We start from the raw sequence: 19,555 nt of genomic DNA, 5'->3' as shown, positions 1-19,555 counted from the left end.
TGAGAACTTGAGCTGATCCTTAAAGCTCTAAAGCAGGGGAGACCAGACTTTTGTACACTAAATCAAGCTGAACCCTGGCTTGAATACTGTTTTCTTTCTTTTTCCCCTGCCCCCCCAAATTGGGGGTCATAGAGTATGAAAACTTGCTTTGTATGAGAACATTTTTGTAAGGCTGTCAGGTTTTTTTTAAAAAATGTGAACTGTTTATTTTAACAAATAAAGATTACAATTATATTACAGTAAGCAGGCTGTCAGATTTATAGCAGATAGTTTGCATCCCAGACAACTTGTTGCCTAACACAAAGAGGCTGATATGTTTATTTAGAATCATAGAGTTGGAAGGGGCCATAGAGGCTATCTTGTCCAGCTACCTATTTAGAGAAGGTTAGAACCAGAATGTAGTACTTCAGGGGGTGTGGGAAGACATTTTGAGTTAATTACCTTTGTTAACTTAGAATGAGATGGTTGAAATTGGTATCTAATAAATTTCATATTTGTCAGATCTACTGATATTTTCTAGCTATTTCATGTGGTTCGGGGATGTATCTTAAATTTTGTGAAAATCAAGAGCTTCTAATACATTGAAATCTATAATGTGCTTGTGATAATTCTGTGTAAACAACAATGCCTCCATTCCAAGCATGAAGATACCCTCTTATGCTTGTTGATGAAGCTTTTTGTCACTGAAGCTCCTTATGTGCATAGGATTGAATTGGAGCTTTATGTATATCTGTACTTGCAGTATGTTGGATATTTTTTATTTTTTTATTTTTATTTGTTATTTATCTGTACCTGCAGTATATTGGATAAATTTTATTTATTTCTTTTTATTTGTTAGTACTAGGACATACCAGACTATTCAACAGTTGTTCAGTTACTTACAGACATTTTTTCCTCTCCCAACTTCTCCCTCAACTTTTGAGATCTCTAAAAAATTGAAGCCAGACCTGCATGGACAAAACCCACAGTGGGGTGAGGGGCCTTATAAAAGCAATCTTTGAATAACCATTTTACTGCTTATAACATGCAAGTAAAAAACCTGAGATGCAAGGGAAAATGCAGTTTGCTAGGCTAACAGTGCACCATGTGATTGCCTGGAGAGTATGAGTGAGACTTTTGGAAACAGCTGATAATTTTCAAGAGAACCTTTCTTGATAAGATGGCCTAGCAAGAACTAAACAGAACTTCACAAAAAGAGGAGTTATAGTTATACCTAGTGTAAAGCTGTAAAACACTCTCTCGGATCTCCCTGATCTGAGCATATAGATTACTTTGCATTTGCTTGCAAGACACATAGAATGGATTCAACCAAGTGCTCACAGAAATCATTTGCTGACATTGATTTTTTTCCTCTCCCAACTTCTCCCTCAACTTTTGAGATCTCTAAAAAACTGAAGCTAGACCTGCATGGACAAAACCCACAGTGGGGTGAGGGTTTCAGTGAGGAAGAGGACCTGGGTGAAAATGCCCCTGCCTCATCTTTGTGTCAACAAAAGCAGAATTTGGAAAGGGGAAGATGGATGTTACTTGGTTCTTCTCCCTTACTGCAACCCTCAAGGCTGCATGGCTTTTTGTCCATTCCAGTCCTATAACTTCCAGCATCAGCTTTTCAGAGGTCTTTCTTCATTTATATAACCCATACAATTTGTAATTTTGAAGAAATAATAGTATTTAAGCACCGGAAATTCTAGTCTACAAGCATACTCGACACTTTACATATGTTGTAAAGCTTGGTTTTAGAAGGTTCAATAAAAAACTTTAAATATTTTCAGAGGCAGGGTGGTATAGTGGTTAGAATGTCAGGCTAGGATCTGGGAGACCCAGATTTAAATTTCCACCCTGCCTCAGAAGCTTGCTGGGTGACCTTGGACCAGTCACACACACTCAGCTTATCTCAGAGGGTTGTTGTGAGGATAAAATGAAGGCGAGGAGAATGGTGTAAACTGCTTTGTGTTCCAGTTCCAGTTATATCCAGAATGGGATATAAATGAAGTAAGCTTGTAATGAAAAGCGAAATTAAATGTGACCAATTCATTCAACTCAAGAGAGGCAAAAGCTTAAGAAAAACTCAAATGCATACTCTTTATGATGGAGATATTTTTAATTAGATTATTGTTACTCACCCAGAACCAGCATGATAGGTTGGATTAGAAATTTTTGCTTTAATTGTCTGGTTCTCGAGAGATTTTATCTATTTTATTAGTGTTGTAGAATATAAATGACAAGTATGACATTGTTTAAGCAGCTCAATGGTATGCTAAATGATGGAAATTATACTTATTATTAGTTTTAAATCACTGTTTTGTTTTTAAGGGCTCAAGGGCTTACAGTCTTCATTTACTGAAAGTGAGTTGACACAGTTGATGTGGCACTACAGGCTATTTCATGAATGGAAGCTGAAGTGTATGGCTGTTCGTGCTTTAGGTCCCTCTTAAAACAGCTGGGAGAAACTCTAGAATAGCCCTGCAGTAGCAGTTGGTGATGAGTAGGAAGTGGAAGGGTCAGGAAACAACATAGATGCGTTGAAACTGGTAACTGGTGTTTTTTGTGCTATAATCTGGAAGTATAATAATCCTAGATTAATACATTAGGTACTGGAGAATTTGGGTTATGGTTGAGTTGGTTTGGGATTTAAAATAGTTTAAAGGCTCTACCATAACTGAAATTTGGAAAGTATTGTTACAAATATTCAGAATACTCTGTGTTAGAGCATGTGCTCTTACAGCATAAAACACCACCCACTGTTCCTGGCAGGCACTTGCAAGCCTTGAAAAGGTGATACCAGAGGCTGGAAGACCTATGGAAAGACACTCAACATGAACAGCTGCACTTGAGGAAGGGAAAGGAGGCAGAATTACCCCTCCTGCATGTTTCACCAAAGCTGGTTTTCATGGATCTCAGTGCATGTCAGTGCAGTCACATATGTTTGCAAAGATTTTCATTTATGCAGCCTCCACTCCCACCCCTGCTCCCCAAATCAGCACTTTTTTGAGGCTTGTAGCAGGAAGATGCTCCTAGCCAGTGTATAGAATCTAAATCATCGGAACTCTTGGTGCTGCATAGAATCTAACCTTTTATTTAAATCCTTAACTTAAGAAAGGAAAAATAATCAGATAGCATACCAAAGTTGAAATAGCAATGAGTCTGTTGCCTGGGGAATACCTTCCTGAGTTTCAGTATAGATGTGATTGCAATAGCAATCTTGTAAAACAATAAAATTATATATAAAGTTTTTTGTTGTTGCTGCTATCATTATTGTTTGCTTTTAAATAAGGTAGGTAAAGGTAAGCACCAGTCATTTCCGACTCTGGGGTGATGTTGCTTTCACAACGTTTTCACGGCAGACTTTTTACAGGGTGGTTTGCCATTGCCTTCCCCAGTCACCTACACTTTCCTCCCAGCAAACTGGGTACTCATTTTACCGACCTTGGAAGGATGGAAGGCTGAGCCAGCTACCTGAACCCAGCTTCCACCAGGATCGAACTCAGGTTGTGAGCAGAGTTTAGGATTGCAGTACTGCAGCTTTACCACTTTACCTATGATTTTGGATGCTATATATTTAGCATATATTCTGTTGTGAACTTGTGTGAATGATCATGTGCCTTAGACAGACAGCTTGCCATCTTGCTTGAACTTGCGATTTCTCACTCTTGTCTTGAATGTTTTCTACATTGCCCTGAGCAATCTTTCCCTTTAGGGCTAAAAATCCCTGCCAGCAAAACAGAATGATGAAATCTATTTCCAAGCTTTGACTGCTGTCATCAACAGGGAATAATTCTCCATGACAAGCAGAGATGCTTGAGGGCTTTTGCACCCATGTGGATGTTGCGCTGCTGAAAGTTTCTTCAGGCAGTATGAAGCATTTAATAATAATAATAATAATTTTTATTTGTATCCCGCCCTCCCCGCCGAAGCAGGCTCAGGGCGGCTCACAGACATGGAAGTACCATGAGTACATTTAATACATTGTACGGTAAAATACATTAAAATACATTGAATAAATAATTAATAAATAATTAGTTAAAACTGTTTCAGTTCAGATGCTACAATGCGGACATATTGGATATATATCAGATGGCTAGGTGTCATTTCAGGATTCAATCTTATAGGCCATTTGAAAAAGGCTAGTTTTACAGGCCCTGCGGAACTGACTATAGTCCCACAGGGCTTGAACCTCCTCTGGTAATTGGTTCCACCAATGAGGGGCCGTTACTGAGAAGGCCTGCTCCCGAGTTATTTTCAGTTTGACCTCCCTTGGTCCAGGGATTTTTATTTAGTATTATTTTTCCAGTGTTTTCAGAAGAGTATTTTAACTAGTGGAGAATAGAATGAACCATCAAGAAAGTATTGTTCTTAATTTTAAAATAGATTTAATTTTGTATACAATCTCTACAGCATTGTTATTGGCGGGGCTGACAGTTACCACTTTTCTTTGTTAGCTTAATAGTTAGTTACCACTCTTCTTTGTCTTGTGGAATAGCCTTCCCTTTGAGGCTCACATGGCACCTATGTAGCTTTCTTTTAGGTGCCAAACCAAAGTGTTTTTGTTCAATCGGGCTTTTAATTAGGGGGTTGCTTTTTTTAACAGCATTGTAGTCTGTAAATCGTTATTTTAAGCTGTCCTCAGTGATTTGTTTTTGAGGTCTGTATAGTCAAGCTGAGCTTTTCATTAGTATCTTTTATTGATAACTTTTAACATTACTTTTTTATTATTTTTTATTTTATAAGCCACCTTGGGCTGGAGAGGTGCCACCTGGAGAGGTGGCATAAAATTTTCTAAATAAATGGCTTAACTCTTAATTTGTTGCTCTTCTTTTAAGCCAATGTTCATATTTATTCTGTTCTTTGAAGTCAAGAGGTTGTACAGAGTAAATAGAAGTCTCAGGGATAAAGAACAGAAGAGAGAACCCACATCTTAGAATGAACTTATGCTGTGATTAGCTGGGGAAAACCAAAGTCTTTTCTTGCCCCCAGTATTTTCTTTCTGCTTGGCCCACATTTTTCATACAACACATACCACCATTCTCCTTCCTGTTCCATCATACTTGTGAGTCTTCTTTCCATTGTTACACCCTGCTCACAGGTTGGGCTCCCTGATCCTGTTAATGAAATTATTCAACATGAAACAATTGCTACATGGAAATAGTATTTACTCAAATGATATCATCACTTGTTAACTTTTAATAGCCCAAGCAGACACCATTGCTAAAAAGTATGGATTTGCATTCTAGCTTGTGAATTATTTGAGAGACACATAGCCATTTTTCTTAGCAAGAATATTTTAAATTAACTTTATTTGATTTAGGTATCCAGCACACATTGAAGAAATTGATTATGAGGAAGGGAAGGTACTTATCCATTTTAAACGCTGGAATCATCGCTATGATGAATGGTTTTGTTGGGACAGCCCTTATTTGCGTCCTTTAGAAAAAATACAGCTACGAAAGGAAGGATTACACGAAGAAGAAGTATCTTCTGTAAGTAAAAAAAAATCTTTGTGTCTTTTCCACTTTGGGAGAATTGCATACAAATGTTTAATCTAGAAGGCCCTTAAGAGCTTGAAGTTAAATTGTAATTGCTATCTTGTTCTTGTAGATTTTCCTTAATATGTTTTATTATTTATAGCTGCCCCTCCAGAGAACTGCTCATTGTGGCTTACAAAAGTTTAAAACAACTTAAAATGGCTTAAGCAGTCAATGAAGAGTTTACAATTAGCCTATTCAGAATGACTGTAACTTTTTTATTTTTAGGTTGGCCAAGATAGGTGATAAAGGGACTGAGGCCCAAAAGTTTTAAAGTTGCCTGTGATAGGGATATTCAGTTTCTTGCTTGAAACTTTGTTTTTAACCCACAGATTCTTGTTAGCCTTTTTTGCATTGGAGTTTTCTATCTCTTGAGTGTTTATATACTTTTTATTTAGATAAAACACAATAATAAATGCAAGAGTAACCCAGCCAACAACAACTAGTTACAGTTATATCCAATTAAAAATACATGGGACATAATTTTATCCAGATTTTTTTTGTTTTAAAACTATCTAAATACTGACTATATGTGTCATGTATAGAGTATTTTATATTATGTCATGTCAGTAGTATTTATTTGCTACATTTACATTATGTCAGTAGTATTAGCTACTGTGTTAACACTATAATGAAGCAATATATTTCTGCCTGCACTTTTATAGGTTAGACTTGTTTCTTTTCTTTTTAAAGGGATTTCATACAAATGATCAGGTGTTGGCTTGTTGGTCCGATTGTCGTTTTTATCCAGCCAAAGTTACTTCTGTCAACAAGGATGGTAAGACATTATTAAAACGTTTTAATCTTGCCTTAATTACCTACAAAGCCAGCTAAGGCTCTGAGTGTGTGCATGTTTGTGTGTATAGTGCTGTCAAGTCACAGCCAACTGATATCGACCCTGTAGGATCTTCTTCGTGGTCTCTGTGCATCACACTTGTGGGATGTACTGCGCCTGCGCTGGTCCCCAGTCGGTATCTGTAAGAAAGCCCGGGAAAAATTTCCGCGGACGGCGCCACTGGGCATGCGCCGGCGCCCCACTGCGCAGGCCCAACGGCGCCACCGCGGCAATCCCACTAGTTCCTTTCTGACCGCTGCGCGAAGAGTTGTGTTTCCTCGTGTTCCCGGTCGGTGAGCTTTGGGTTTTTTCTACCCCTTTTTCCCCGAGCCTCCTGTAAATATTAGCCTGTTTATTGTTTTCTGTAGTGTAGTAGTTAGTTAGTTCCATAGTTAGTTAGTTTAAAAAAAAAAAAAAAAAGTGCGTTTTCGTTCGGGTGCGTGTCGCGGTGGGGTTTCTTGTCCTCCGGGACTTCCCCCCCCTCGCCCCTAGTTTTTTCCTCCTCTCAGAGGATTCTGAGAGGATTTTTCCCAGCGACCGCTGTCTATGGACAGTCGCTGGGGATTTTTTAAGAGGTGCCAGGCCTGCGGCAAGAAAATCGCCCCTCCCGACGGCCACTCTTTGTGTCTGCTCTGCCTCGGCGAAGGACACCGCGTGGAAGCCTGCCCGCATTGCCTCCGCTTTTCGAAGCAGACCAGAAAGAATAGAGCGGCTAGGCTCTCGGCCGCACTAACTGCCTCGGCACTTCGCCCTCTGAAGCAAACGGCGTCTTCCTCGGCATCGGTACCGAAAATGGCTGCCGCCCAAACCCCGAAGGCCCCATCGGCCGATGCAGCCCCGGTCGACGTTGTCCCGCAGAAGGAGCAGCAGTCGGCGAAACGGCCCACCGACGAGTCGGTCGAGAGGCCCCAGAAGAAACGACGGGAGGATTCGGGACATGAATCCTCTAAGAAGGCGAAGAGCAAGGAGAAGCGGAAACGGCCACGCTCCCCTCCGCCTCCCCCCGACGTGTCGGCACCGATCGGCACCGACCCAGTGAGAAGGGTTCCCCCCTCTCCTCTCCGCACCCCCGCTACTCCAGGGGCTAGCGCGAGAAGGCAGCGCAGCCCTCCGACACCAAGGGCTAGCGGCCATCGACCACGCAGCCCTCCAACTCCGCGGGCTAGCGGCCATCGACCACGCAGCCCTTCAACTCCACGGGCTAGCGCGCATCGACGTCGTACCTCCCCGACGCCTGGACCCAGCGACCATCGGCTGCAGTCCTCGACACACGACGTGGAGATCGACCTCACCCGTCGGTCTCCATCGGTGGCGTCTCGTCAGCGGAGCTTCGACTCGGCATCGGACGTCGAGTCTCTTCCACCGGTCGACGTGACAACGCCTGCGGCACCCAAGCGCGTGAGGCCAAGGGAGCCTTCGGTCGAGCCACGCCACTACCCATCGATGCCGCATTGGGAGCACCATCGATGGCAGTCGACGTATCCCTGCTGCCCCCAATATCATTGGCATCAGCCACTCGACCACCCGGACTGGGAGCATCAATCTGAGCTATCCTCGCTCTCCAGGACATCGCATCGGTCCAAGCATCCTCAAGGATCGGCCACGACTCCTCGGGACAAACGCGTCACACCGACGGAGCCTCCGCGCCGAACACCGACACCGACCCGGTCGCCGCGAAGGGAGCCATCACCGCGCCTATCGGAGCGCTCGGGCCGAGGAGAGTCCTCCCCGTCGGGGTCGGAAAGCGACGAGGAGAGAACCTGGGAGCCCTCACCGGACCCCAACACGTCAGAGGACCTCCCAGTCTCGCCCTCTGAGGACCTACGCTCCTATGCGGAGATGGTCAAAAGAATGGCAGCGACCATCTCCCTCCCCATCTCTCAACCCAAGCCAACCGTGGACGATAGTGTTTTTGATATCGTCCAGAAGGACACTTCTCCAGCCGTCTCCCTCCCAATGACAAAGGTCATGCTCCAGGCGCTCAAGGATCCGTGGAAGAAGCCATCCTCTGCACCGGTGTCTTCAAGAAAACTGGACCACATGTACAAGGTCCAAGAGGCGGGGGCTGAATTTCTGTTCACGCATCCTAGACCAAATTCAGCCATCGTCTCCTCTTCCTCGAGGTCACGTAAGGTGCACTCTACCCCCCCTGACAAGGAGGGGAAGAAACTCGACGCCATGGGGAGGAAGATCTACTCGGCGGGGTCCCTCGGCGCCAAGGTATCGAACTATACGGCCTGTATGGCCAGATACCAATACGCCATGTGGGAGCAGCTGTCCCCCCTCCTGTCCTTCCTACCGGATGACAAGAAAACCACTGCCAAGGCACTGCTGCACGAGGGCCAGAAGGTCGCAAAGCAGCAACTAACAGCAGCCAAGCACCTAGTGGACGTTTCAGCTGCGGCAATCATGTCCGCTGTCTCCATTCGCAGGCACTCCTGGCTGAGATCGACCGCCCTGCAACAAGACACCAGGGCGCTTATCGAGGACCTGCCATTTGAAGGGGACGGACTCTTTAGTTCCACCACGGACACCGCACTGCAGGAACTAGATAAGAACCTTAAGATCTCTAGGAGCCTTGGGGTGCAGCCACTTCCCAGACAACCCAGAGCCAGACAGTGGAGCAGGTCCTGGTCGAGAAAGACTCCGCATAAGCCATCTTCGGACCAACAGTGGCGACCACGCCCTCCACAGCCCGACAAGCAGGCCTACTCGGGCAACAACAGAGGGCGCTACAGTGCCCAGCCATCAGGCAAACCGAAGGGCACCCGCCCCGCCAAGCAGGGGCTTTGACTTTCCTGCACCACGCGTCGTTGCCACCACCCAGCCCACCATCCGCCTTCGCCCTTTCCTGCCTACCTGGGAGCTGGTCTCCTCAGACAGGTGGGTCCTCTCTGTCATCCAAGAGGGCTACAAAATAGACTTTGCTCAGATTCCAACACAGTCAGTGGTGATCACCACCCCCCCATCCCCACCTCTGCTGGCGGAGGTGGACACCCTCCTACAGAAACAAGCCATAGAGAAATTACCATCGGAAACCAGAACGGGTGGTTTCTACTCCCGCTACTTCCTAGTCCCGAAGAGAGATGGGGGATTAAGGCCCATCATGGACCTCCGGAATCTGAACAAATTCATCCTGTATCGAAAGTTCAGGATGTCCACACTGCAGTCCATCCTGCCCCTCATCAACCAAGGAGACTGGATGGCCACTCTAGACCTCAAGGATGCTTACTTTCACATCAGCATCCACCCAGAGTTCAGAAAGTTTCTCAGGTTTGCAATAGGCTCACAACACTTCCAGTTCACTGCCCTACCCTTCGGGCTCTCCACGGCACCCAGGGTGTTTACAAAGATGATGAGCGTCGTGGCCGCCTACCTGCGGCTGCAGGGGGTGATAGTCTTCCCATACATAGACGACTGGCTCCTGGTAGCCAATTCAAGAGAAAGTCTGTCTACCCACATCACAGCCACACTGCACCTTCTCGATGCCCTGGGCCTGCAGGTCAATCTAGAAAAGTCAAATCTCACTCCATCAAGGACAGTGCAGTTCATAGGGGCAGTGCTGGACACAAACCTCCATCGAGCTTTCCTCCCCGCCCAAAGGGCAGAGGACATCACCAACTCAGTACAGTTACTCCAGAACCAAGGCTGGGGCACAGTAAAGCAACTTCAGCGAATGCTGGGACTGATGGCAGCAACGACAAGCGTGCTTCTTTACGCGAAACTGAGGATGAGGGACCTACAGCTATGGTTTCTTCGCCAGTTTCGCCCGAACAGAGACTCACCTCGAAAGAGGTTCACTATTCCCCTTATGACGCTCCAATCGCTCCAGTGGTGGGGATCCAGAGACAATATCTGCCAGGGAGCTCCCTTCCACCTCCCACCGCCCTCAGTGACCATCACCACCGATGCCTCCCAGTGGGGCTGGGGCGCCCACATGGAAGGCCTGTGTGTGGGGGGCCAGTGGCCTCCCAAGCTGGCTGTGCACCATATCAACTATCTGGAGCTACTAGCGGTTCACTTTGCCCTTCGTTCCTTCCGCCCAAAGTTGATAGGGAGGACAGTGGCACTACTCACAGACAACACCACCGCTTTGGCGTACATCAACAGGCAGGGCGGGACAGTGTCCCGCCGCCTCTGTGCGTTGGCAATAGAATTGTGGACGGAATGCATCCAGCACGACGTCTTCGTGAAGGCCGCACACCTCCCAGGGGTCCTCAACATTCAAGCGGACTCTCTGAGCAGGGGGGGGGCCTCCCCGCACGAGTGGGAACTTCAGTGGCGTTTCCTACAACCAGTTTTCCAGCTCTGGGGGTACCCACAGCTGGATGCCTTCGCCACGGCAGGCAACAAGAAGTGCCCTATGTTTTGCTCCAGAGGGGGTGCAGACCCTGCATCCCTGGGGGACGGGCTCCTCATCCCGTGGGAGGGCCGCTTCCTCTATCTGTTCCCTCCTCTCCCTCTGCTGACCAGGGTAATAAACAAGTTAGCGAGGGAGAGGCCACGCTGTATCCTGGTGACCCCCTGGTGGCCCCGCCAGAACTGGTTCGCCTCCCTACTGACCATGTCGGGGGGGAACTTCTACCACTTTCCAGCGGAACCAGACCTCCTGTCGTCCCAACGGGGGCGGGTGCTACACCACAACGTGCCACACCTGAAACTGACGGCGTGGCGCATAGACCCTTAGAGTTCTCGGGTAGGGTCCAGGAGGTCCTGTTGAATAGCAGGAAGCCCTCCACCAGGGCATCCTATGACAGGAAGTGGAAGAGGTTCTCGGACTTCATGGCTGGCCGGCCAGTCGCACCTAGGGAGGCTGGCCTGCCGGCAGTCTTTGATTTCTTGTTGTCCCTAGTAGACGCGGGCTTGGTGTTTTCCTCCATTAAGGTCTACTTGGCAGCCATTTCTGCCTTTCACGAACCTGTGGCTGGGTACTCCGTTTTCGCCCATCCCCAGTCCAAGAAGTTCATGAAGGGGCTATTTAGACTGCATCCACCGTCCAAACCCCCCACCCCACTGTGGGATTTGTCAATAGTCCTAGACAGATTAACCAGGCGGCCCTTCGAACCCATGGCCTCATGTTCCCTGCAGCTTCTGTCCTGGAAGACTGCCTTCCTAGTGGCCATCACCTCCGCACGCCGGGTGGGGGAACTCACGGCGATGCGTTGTGACTACCCCTACCTAGCCTTTAGAGAGTCGGGCGTCTCCCTGGCCCCTGATATCAACTTCCTTCCTAAGGTGCCCTCCCAATTCCACCTCAACCTGGAAGTGTGGCTCCCCGCTTTCTTCCCTAGCCCCTTCTCGGACGAGGAGCGTCGGCTTCACTCCCTAGACGTCCGGCGTGCCCTGCTTTTCTACCTAAGCCGATCCAAGTCCTTCCGTAAGGGACAGCAGTTATTCGTTTCCTACACCGCACCCAGAATGGGTGACAAGATTTCTTCACAGAGATTCTCGAAATGGTTGACAGAGACCATCAAGCTCTGCTACCTCCTAGCAAAGAGGCCACTGCCTGGACCTGTACGTGGCCACTCCACACGAGCGATGGCGACATCGGTGGCGTTCCTGAAGGGCGTGCCTCTGGCTGATGTCTGCAAAGCTGCTACCTGGTCGTCCCCGCATGCTTTCATGAAGCACTACGCGTTGGACGTGCATGCTCAGCAGAGGACCCGGTTGGGGACTGCGGTGCTACAATCTGTCATCTCCGGTTGACCGTCTTCCCACCTCCAGGTATGACTTGCTTGCTAATCTCCCACAAGTGTGATGCACAGAGACCACGAAGAAGATAGACAGGTTGCTTACCTGTAACTGTAGATCTTCGAGTGGTCATCTGTGCATTCACACTACCCACCCTCCTTCCCCACTGCTGACGGTCTCCCTTCCTTAGGGGCTTTCAGCGGTCAAGAAGGAACTGGTGGGATTGCCGCGGTGGCGCCGTTGGGCCTGCGCAGTGGGGCGCCGGCGCATGCCCAGTGGCGCCGTCCGCGGAAATTTTTCCCGGGCTTTCTTACAGATACCGACTGGGGACCAGCGCAGGCGCAGTACATCCCACAAGTGTGAATGCACAGATGACCACTCGAAGATCTACAGTTACAGGTAAGCAACCTGTCTTTTTTCAAGGCAAGAGGTAGTTAGAGGTGGTTTGCTGTTTCCTTCCTCTGCAGAGTGACCATGGGAATTCCTTAGTGATTTCCCATCCAAATAGTAACCAGTGACCCTTCTTAGCTTCCAAAATCTGATGAAATCAGGCTCACCTGGGGCATCTAGGTATTAACATAAAAGTTTCACACAACTTTAGGTATAAACAGCCAGCCCCCATCAAAGGTAGACTGCAAGGCCAAAATAGTCCTGGAAAGGAACCCAGCCTTCTTCTACTGCCATTCCCACTCCCACACTTTCCTTACCTGAAAAAAGGCTGAAAAGCTGGCTGAAGGGGAAGCAAACTTCCTCCTCCTTCTCATTGGCCAGTCCAAGGTGCATGGGGTGGGAGAGGGGGCAAAGCTGGACACCACTTTGCCTGTGCTTTTCATCATTGGCTCTCCCTTGACATTCTGGATACATTCAGGCCAAAGACCAAAACAATTTCAACACAACTTTGTTTTAAAGACTGTTTTGAAAGCTGGTAGAAGATTTAATAGAGGCAAATTTCCCTTATCTGACTGTGTTCAGAGACAGTACAGTTGAATAAGAGCAGCCTCTGTCCTAAAGTAAGAAAACAGTGAAATAGATGGCAGATGAGTCATCCAGGAAACTGTGGAACTGTTTTTCTGTTAACTCTGTGCAAGAATAGTAAACCAGATATGTTGGTACTGAGCCATGATCTTTTAAAACAAAAAGTGAATATTTAGAATCGCAGAAAATTCTGATTCTCAAAGAAATTGTTACACTTTGCCCCCAAATGTTTCAAATAGCAAGTAGGGAATATTTATTTAAATATTTTAACTTGCTTTTCTCCTATATTGGGGTTTAAAATGGGTTATGAAGTAAAACAACACAATACAAATTTAAATGAAGTATACAACCCAACAGAACTCCCATTACAAATTTAACACAGGGGATAGGCCATAATAACAATGTCCTAAATTAGTTCTGATTCCACCCACACAATTTATACAAGGCTGAAAACAGCCGTGATCTAAGGCCAAGCCCAGACTTTAGGTTAATTGCAAAATGCTCAGCCCAGGTTTTATTCAGATGGTCCAAATTACAAAGTGCTTGGCATTACAATCCCCAAGATCCCATCAGATTAGAACATTGTTCAGGGAGAGCTATTCAGAACTGCCTGTAAAAACTGATTAGATGAAGTTTCTGAAAGTTCTGCTACTTGATCTTTTGAATTGGCGTCCAATTTGGACCAGTGCTGAGATATTTTATCAGCAGAGAATCACACAGTATTATCATGGTTTCATGCTGAATCCCTATTACTTTAAGTCTTACTTCTAAAAGCCATCACATTTTGCATTATCAGCTTACAAAGAAATGGCAGAGAAAAGCCTTTGCCACTATCACCACCATATCATAGCTCTTCAAATGAGCTATACAATGTGCTTTTTAAAACTTTGGCGTTTGTTTTCTGCCAACACAGTTCTAGCCATCACATTGCCCTTAATCATTTAATTATTTTCTTTTCCTTTCAACCCTAGGAGCTCATAGATATATGATCTTGAGCAGCAGAAAATTTCTAGATATCCTATTTGGAACCAAGGGTTAAAAGGACTGATACATATTTAGCCACACCCGATGTAATTTTTGGATCATTATCTCTGAGTAGGAAGAAAACAATTTCCGGAGAGTAGGGGGGTAAGTGATTATTTAATAGGGGCATGTGAGGCTAAGCACCCAGATTTCCCCTAAGTGATTAATGTGAATATTAGAAGGTTTAGTTTGGTTCGCAGGTGTTTGTGATTTCAGTGTTCCTGCAACCACCATCATTATCTCTTTCAAGGCCTGACCCAAGGGTATGATAATTGGGAAAATCATTATTGGTAGCAATATTTTTCAGATATTTCCTAAGCCAAATTGGATTCCCTAAACTGTAATTGGCTACTGATATAGAGAATCCTGATAAAAGCCGATATTATTTGGTGTTTATTCGCCTTGGCACAATGATTCTGAATTGCATCTTCTTCTGGCCCCCTGCAAGCTAGAGGCATCAGAGTAGCAGTGGACCTCCCCTGGGTGCCCTTCTACCTGCCTTCCAAACTGTGTGCAGATTGGCTTGGGTGGGGGGAGATCCTGTGATCCATGTGCAAAAGGAGAGGGAGTGCCCTGCAAGCTAAAGGCATCCAACTGGCAGCAGATCTCCCCGGGTTGCCCCTCTGCCTGCCCTCCAAGTTGTGTTTAAACCGTGGGGCAGGAGAAACCTAACGCATTTAAAAGGACCATCCCTTTTAATGCATTTTACAAGCCACGGTGCAAGTGAACCCAGAAGCCTCACCCTTCTGGGTTCACTTGCACCACAGCTTGCAAAATGCATTTAAAGGGACTATCACTTTAAATGCCTAGCCAAAAAATATTGTATTTCCTATTATTCCTGAACCCCAATATTGGTATGATATTGGGATTCAGGAAAATAATCAGGATTACCAGATTTTTGTGATTCTTTTGGGTTCAGTTCACCCAACCCCCCAAAATACTATTTTTTTTTTTTTTGCACACCCCATGCAAGTAGGCTGTCCTCAGAAAACAAAATTTTTATTCTTGGTTTAAAAGCAAGGACCCATGCTCTACCTTAAAGTTTTCTGCTGAAATTCTGCCCGCAAGCCAATATTAGAAACACAATAGTCTTCATTAGTCTTAAAAACTGGGAGAGTGTAACATCAATTTTCTCTGTAACTGTATTTACCCAGATTGAAAATCCAAAGAAAACTAATGGGACGACCTTCAGGTTGAAAACCTGAAGAGCTCCAGATGTATATCTGCTCACTTTGGAATGAAAGACATTTCAGATAGCTCCAGAACACAGTTTTGCCTTATTAAATGCAGCCGTAAAATGAGATTTCCTGGATAGATCAGCTGATAACAGGATACCTAAATAAGAAAAAGGTTTTACTTGTTCAGTTATGTTTTTATCTATAAACCAACCTGTAGGAGCCCTTCTCTTGCTTCTAGAGAACAGTAAAACCTTAGATTTATTATAGTTAATCAATAGAGTTTCGTCCCTACAATAGTTAGGAACTTAAAAAATTGGGACACTAATGTCGGCAAGTTTAGGGGGATAGCAAAACTCATCAATGTTTGAAGCAAGATAGTTTAAATATAAATTAAACAGCAAGGGAGCTTAAACAACCTTATTTAACTCCTTTGTCTAGATTGTATGAATTTGATAAATGGCCCTCAGTTTTAACAGTGAACTTTGGCAGTTGGATGGGAACAGTGAACTTTGGCAGTTGAATGAGGCCTAGTAATCTTTTATCTCTGGTGCCCTTAATTGCGTAATTATTTTTCAATAGAATGATTTGTAAAAAAGACAAAATTGTGTTTTCATTGCATATATTTCAGAATTTCCCTGAGCAGAATAGCCCCAATTTCATCAGATTTGGGAAGTTAGCAAGGTGAACCCTGTATAGTATTTGGATAGGAACCCCCCCCCCCAAAGGAAGTCCAGGGTATGACACAGAGACAGACAATGGCAAACCACCTCTGAACATCTTGTCTTGCAAACCCGATGGAGTTGGTTACAACTTGTTGACACTTTCCATTTCATGACTGTTATATCAAAAATACACACTATGGTTTGGATCTTAAGGTTGTGGTCATGGAGGCAGATTTCCCCCATCACCTTCTTCCCATGCAAGTCCTCTGCAGACCCAAAAAAATGCATTATGCTGGTTGTGAGTCTACCATGGACATTGGGGGGGGGGCTCAGTGAGGAGAGGGAATTGAGCAATATTGGCTCTACCTCATGCTTTCATAGTTAGAGGAATGTGGTGGGTAGACTTTTAACTGGTCCAAGAGCAAAATTAGAATGGTTTTACATTGTTCCTCTTCACTTTAGACTTACTGTGCCTGGTAGCTTTAGGACCAGCAGTACTTTTAAAGAGATGCTGTGGAAAGATGTGCTGATGAATGGAAGCTTCTGCTCTCAGAAATATAGGATCAGATTCCATAACTTCTCCGAAAGTGAGCTGGGAAAAGGTTGGCCTTGGTATCTTAAGATACCAAGAATCACTTATTCTGTGGCACATGCATCTTGTTTACATTAGTTTTTCAGCACATTGTATGCATGTCAACTTCTTTATTTTAAGTAATTGACTCAGCACAGAATAAATCATACTGTTCATTCTGACTTTTCTGTTTAAATTCCAGGTACTTACACTGTGAAATTTTATGATGGTGTAGTTCAGACAGTAAAGAATATACATGTCAAAGCCTTTTCCAAAGATCAGGTAGGAAAGATTTTAAATTAATTAAAATTAATTAAATAAAATGTGTTAATATTAAATTTGCTTGGGAACAGATAAACCACAAGGTTGCTAATTCTTCTGTTCATTGGAGCCTAAATGTTAAAAGCTGATTTTTATACATTGTATACTTAATCAATAGATTTGTAGAGGACTGGTCTACTTTTTACATGCAAGATTCATACTGAAGAAAGTTATCTTCTGTTTATCAGTCTAAGGTACAGAGTTGGAACATCTGTTTTCAACAGATGATATGATATCCATCCTTGTTTTATTCCATATTGTTCATATAAGCATTAAAGACTACAGACATTTTTGCCTGCTGTCTTCCACATAGGTTGCTTTCACATAGGTTTTGCTCTCATTTGGCATCCAAACGAAAGCATGCAGAAAAATCTCATGTGAATGCTCTGCATTCATAGTGGCAGTGTCAGGTAACAGAGAATCCTTGCCGTATAGATGCAGCCATAGTCTTTTGTGAACTTTGACTGTTGTCAGATGTGCTACCTGTTTTATCTTGTATATGAATTTATAGATTTGCATCTGTTCTCATGTTAACCTATTGTATGGGTGGGAAAAAAATCCATAAACAATAGTAATGCTGAATGCTATACATTCACAAGATTCTTGTAATTGTAGGATTCTGTTAATTTGCTTGCTTAATTTTTAAATGTCTTAAATAAGCTATCTTGCAATTGAAGGAGATCATATTTTGCGCTTTTGTTTTTAGTCTGTAGTGAATAATCCAAGACCCAAGGAAAGAAGTAATGAAATCCCTTCATCTCCTGAAAGATGGGAAAAATTTAAAGAACAGAGGAAAACAGCTGAGAATAAAAAGAAAGACAAGGATGAAAAGGTGTTAAAGATTGAACGAAGGTCTAAACCTGATAAAGAAGGAAAGCTAATAATTGCTTCAGAAAAAAGCAAAGTATCTGAAAAGGCTCTGCAAAAGGATGGGAAAGAGGACAAAGAAAATATATCTGAGAATGATAGGGAATTTTCAATAGATACCCAGATTGAAAAGAAACCTGAAAATGACAGTGTGAAAACCCCACCAGAAAATCTTAAAGAAACAAAAAGACGGCGGGGTAGGCCTCCCGTGGTACCACCAGCAGGTCAGTTTTAACATTCATGACTGGTTTTCCTATATTCTTATAAGAGGTGCTTTCTCTTGTATATGCAAGGAGCCCAGCATACACAAATTTTTCTGTGCATCACACATTTGAGAGCTCAAGCATCCATAGGACCTTGATCTTCACTTTCTAGACCTTTCTAGATTTCACATTCTAGATTTTTATTTTCATTTTAAAAAATTAGTAAATTTTTGATAATGAGGAGAATCTCATGGTGATGTTCCTTGTTTTGCCTGTTGTTCTTTGCCTATGTACATCACAAACAAGTCTACTGCATGTAATTTTGCACCACAGGAAGAAAGTTGTCTGCAGTGCCATAACTGTATGGAGAACCAAGGGAGAGAGAAACAGGGACGAGTATTGTATCCTAATACATTACTTATCAGATCTTGGAAGCTAAGCAGGGTTGACTACAGTTACTACTTGGAGGAGAGATTACCAAGGAAGTTAGGTTGCTATATGGAGGAAGGCAGTGGCTACCACCTCTGCTTAGCCCTTGCCTTGAAAACCCCTTGGTCCACTGGTTGCCATCAGTCATTTGTAACCTGATGGCACACGATTATTATTACAAGTGAAGGACACAGAGGGACTTGTGGGGGGGGGCATCCCATTTCCCCCTCTCTTACAACATCCTCTTTCCCTTTCCTGAAAGCCCCCATAGCCTTCCCCTTTTTCCTGCTTTCTTCTGTCCACTCACCAGCCAACCTACATTTATCTCATCTGCCATCCTGTCTTCAGCCATCCTTCCTTCCCTCCCCCAGCCTGGCAGCCCCTCCCTGGGCAAAATATGGTGCAATAGTGCAGTGCCAGCAAAGTTGAGCCCATTTGCACTGGGGGAAACCTGCAAGGACTGCGGAGGCACGTCATTTTGTCCTGTATGTCTTCCCCACACTGTTTCCTCTTTCACTCATCCTAGCAAATCTGATATCCTCACCTTTCCCCTCGTCCTTCTCTCTTTCACTCCCACCCACCAATCTACTTTTATCTGTCCCCATCCTACTTATTTACTTAATATATGCCCTCCCTTTCTCCACAGTGGGAACTCAATACTGATGGGCAGTAGGTTCAGGACAGATAAAAGGGAATACTACTTTATACAGAGAGTGATTAAAATGCGGAATTTGCTGCCAGAGGATGTAGTGATGGCCACAAGAATGAACAACTTTAAAATGGGATTAGATAGATTGCTGGAGGATACGTGTATTGATGGTTACTAGCCATGGTGACTGAGGAGAGCCTCCACATTCAGAGGCATTAAGCTTCTGGATCTCAGAACCAGGAGGAAGCATCAAGGAAGGGAATGCTTTGACCTTTATGCTCTGTTGGCCATTCAACAGAACTGGTTGGCCATTGTGTGAGACAGGAAGCTAGACTAAATGAACTATTGGCCTGATGCATCATGCTCTTCTTATTTTTCTGATGTTCTTGCATCGTTCTCCTCCATATCCTCACAACAACCCTGTGAGGTAGGTTAGGCTGAGATTGTGTGACTGACTGATTGTGTGTCAAGCATGCGGGTTCAATGACGAGTTGAAGTTGATACAAAGACTACGTTTATTGATAGACCGATACTTTGGTAACAGGTTCTTGAGAGTAATGCCAAATACACATTGATACAATACTTTAAGCCCTACTTCAAAGGGATTCCAAGGGATGGGGTTGCGGGGT

At 44.6% G+C, this 19,555-nt stretch overlaps 1 protein-coding gene across 3 annotated transcripts in view; it reads left to right on the top strand.

The window, feature by feature from the left end:
- The window catches only part of PHF20 (PHD finger protein 20), an 89,607-nt gene that overhangs the window by 30,719 nt on the left and 39,333 nt on the right, over positions 1 to 19,555 (top strand). For all 3 annotated transcript variants that reach the window (XM_060231030.1, XM_060231029.1, XM_060231028.1), the window contains exons 3-6: positions 5,306 to 5,477; positions 6,216 to 6,300; positions 16,660 to 16,739; positions 17,485 to 17,869. In XM_060231030.1, the coding sequence (XP_060087013.1) occupies positions 5,306 to 5,477; positions 6,216 to 6,300; positions 16,660 to 16,739; positions 17,485 to 17,869 (722 nt within the window). The remainder of the gene's footprint in view (positions 1 to 5,305; positions 5,478 to 6,215; positions 6,301 to 16,659; positions 16,740 to 17,484; positions 17,870 to 19,555) is intronic.

The sequence above is a fragment of the Heteronotia binoei genome, chromosome 2, assembly GCF_032191835.1.
Source record: "Heteronotia binoei isolate CCM8104 ecotype False Entrance Well chromosome 2, APGP_CSIRO_Hbin_v1, whole genome shotgun sequence".
NCBI lineage: Eukaryota > Metazoa > Chordata > Lepidosauria > Squamata > Gekkonidae > Heteronotia > Heteronotia binoei.
Note: the sequence above shows the minus strand (reverse complement) of the source record. Positions and strands in the feature narration are given on the sequence as shown.